We start from the raw sequence: 2,722 nt of genomic DNA on the forward strand, positions 1-2,722 counted from the left end.
ATTTTGACGCAGCTCTATCATGAAACCTGCGTGAAACCCCCATTAAAGCGGCCACTGCCAGTGTCCCCGGGAGGGAGCCGGCGGCTGGCTCTCTCCCCGGTCATCAGGCAGGCTCCCGGGGGGGAGGTCGCCCACCCTCCTCCCCGCTCGCCCCCTCCGCGCTCCGTCACCTTCTTGCCGCTGGGATTCAGGCGCTCGTAGCAGCCGCTCTGCCTCCCAGGGGAGGCGGCCATGGCTCCCGCCCGAAGCGGATGCTGCCACCCCGGGCGGCGGAGGCGGCCGGCGGCGGAGGCGCGGTGAGGGCGGCTGCCGCGGCCTTTCCCCGCAGGTTGGAAACAGAGGGGACTGTGGCTTCCCAGCCCCACGGCGCCCGAGGAGGGAGGCAGCCGATAGCTCTGCAGCCGCGGCCGAGCCCTACGTTTTAGTGCATTTAAGGCATTTTGTGCCCTAAAACGCGACCTCCAGCTGCCGAGGGAAGGGTCTGCCTCTGATTTTTGTTTCGTTGGTGTTATTTCGTGTGTTGTGCCAGTGAGCGAAGTGAACTGGAGAGGGAACTGTATGCGGTGGTATGGGCCAAATGGGTGGCATGAAAGCAAATGCCCTCTTGTCGACCAAAGGACTCCAGCTGGGACTGGCAAGTGAAACTTGGGCATTTCTGTAGAACCAGCACTGGGAGCTCTGGCAGATTGTGTATCAGATCAGAAAATTTTGACCTTTGTTACTTCCTAATACTCTATAGTTTTCCTTTTTGGAGGCTTCATACAACTTGTTCACTAGTATTTAAGTTTAGGTAGGAAAGAAGCTGTAATAGTGATTTCCATTGCTGTATTTTTTTTCCTGAACATACAGTTTTTCCAAAAGTTAATAAAAATCAGGATCTGTTTTACTCTATAATTAATATGGCACCTCCCCTTTGACTCTTCTTACTTACCACCTTAAATGAGAATGCATTACTGAGTGCAGCGATACTGATTTGTCAAAAGTTTGGGAGGTTGTAATGGAAATAACCATGCACCACATTCCATATAATAAAATACAGAGAAACAAGTCTAAACACAAGACCTATGTGATAGCAGGGGAAGCGAGGCCTTGTGGCCAGCCAGTAGCATGGGAAGTGAAAGACCAGGACAAAATAAAAATAATTTAGAATCGGAACTAACATAGAAAACATTAATTTCATAAAAAATTATAAAAGCGACTGAAACAGATGGGGCTTTACAAAATATTTGGGCAAGGCCAAACTCAAGTGATATTTTTTGTTGTTGTTTCCAGTATTTCATTTCTTAAACATGGTGACAATGTAATCAAAATATCATTGGGGCCCTTACTAAAGTGATGTCTGAAGTTAACAGATGTACAAAATAAATTCAGTTATGGCTAAAGTAATTTTAGCACATTACCACATGCCCAGCTTTTCTTCTTCTAACACACTGATGAGTTTTCAGTAAGTGGATATTGAGAGGTGTTAAAATCCATACGTCTCTCAGGAAGCAAAAAAGAAAAAAGAAAAAAAAATAAAGATGGGAAGAGAGAAGGTAAGAAAAATTACTTCCTTAGAAGAAGTGTATTTTTTTTTTATCAGCCATATGCAACATGATCCTCCTTGATATTCCTTTTGTAGAGTACAGTTGCACAGAACATATTATCTATCCACTAGGGAAGCCTGATAAAGACACATTAGCATAGACCTGACTAGGCTTCTCTTTCTGTAGGCTGACTGGTTTGGGCATCCATCTGTTTTCTCTTTTGGTGAACTTCACTGCTAACTCAAGCTATTGTTAGTTAACATATTCTTCCTCTACTTGATTATATTTAAATGTCTTTAACATAGGAAACAGGGTAAAAGAATACGGTGTATTTTAATTTTTAATTTTTTCTATTGTGGCAACTTTTGTGATCAGTGACTTTCTGGTATAATGTCAGCATATAATGTCAGCAGTATCTCTGAAGAGAAGTTAGATTACATCTACATAGCTTAGTCCTAAAGCTACTGGGGGTGGGGGAAAAGGGGAAAGTTAAAGAGGCAAGTGTTTGTGTGGAAGGCTAGAGGGAAAAAGGGAAAGGGACTAGGCAGACTTGGCAAGTTTCTTAAAACATAAGGCATAAATCATATTTAAGGCACAAACCTTTGTTATGTAAGTTCTTTCTATAGCAGGTTGAATTAACTTGCTAGTGACACTGCAAGAGTGCCATACTGTGGCATTATAGGAATGTCTCTTAGGCTCAAGAAGTAATCCTTTTGGGAAGTAAAAAGCTGTGTCTTGATAAAGTGATTGTATTAGCTGTGATTTATCTTATCAGACAAAATAGAAAACACTGCAAGCTAAACGTTCTTCCATTTCTATAACTTATTTAGGCTTGTAAAACACACTGCCTTTAAACCAGTAAACTTGGATATTCTTTCTCAATATCGGTGTAAGGACGAAAAGTATTCCTTTAAGTTTTCCTTTCAAGCAACCCAGTCTTATAACCAAGAAAACTGAGTTGGGTAAAACAAAAATCCATTTCTACTGTCAGGTTTGCTTTGAAGCCTATACCTAGTCTGGATACTTAACATTAAGTAGTATTAAATAGCTTAAAACTAAATTTTTTGCTTTCTCATATAATAAGATATTAAAAGTGTTTCACCTGTGCTTGGTATTGTATAAGACAATACCTCTGTATCTGTCTATAGGTTGTTTGTGGCAGTTGTTAAAGACAGAAAATAGGTCATTTCACTATC

At 41.9% G+C, this 2,722-nt stretch overlaps 1 protein-coding gene across 8 annotated transcripts in view; it reads right to left on the reverse strand.

Annotated features, from left to right (window-relative positions):
- Positions 1-668, reverse strand: part of LOC102093877 (multidrug resistance-associated protein 1-like) — a 41,771-nt gene extending 41,103 nt beyond the window's left edge. For 7 of the 8 annotated variants that reach the window (XM_065064157.1, XM_065064155.1, XM_065064154.1 and 4 more), the window contains exon 1: positions 171-668. In XM_065064157.1, coding sequence (XP_064920229.1) covers positions 171-653 — 483 coding nt within the window. In that variant the 5' untranslated portion in view covers positions 654-668. The remainder of the gene's footprint in view (positions 1-170) is intronic. The other variant, XM_021299871.2, reaches the window with a different exon arrangement.
- Positions 669-2,722: the final 2,054 nt, after the last annotated feature.

This window comes from Columba livia, chromosome 1 (assembly GCF_036013475.1).
Source record: "Columba livia isolate bColLiv1 breed racing homer chromosome 1, bColLiv1.pat.W.v2, whole genome shotgun sequence".
In the NCBI taxonomy this organism is placed as follows: Eukaryota; Metazoa; Chordata; class Aves; order Columbiformes; family Columbidae; genus Columba; species Columba livia.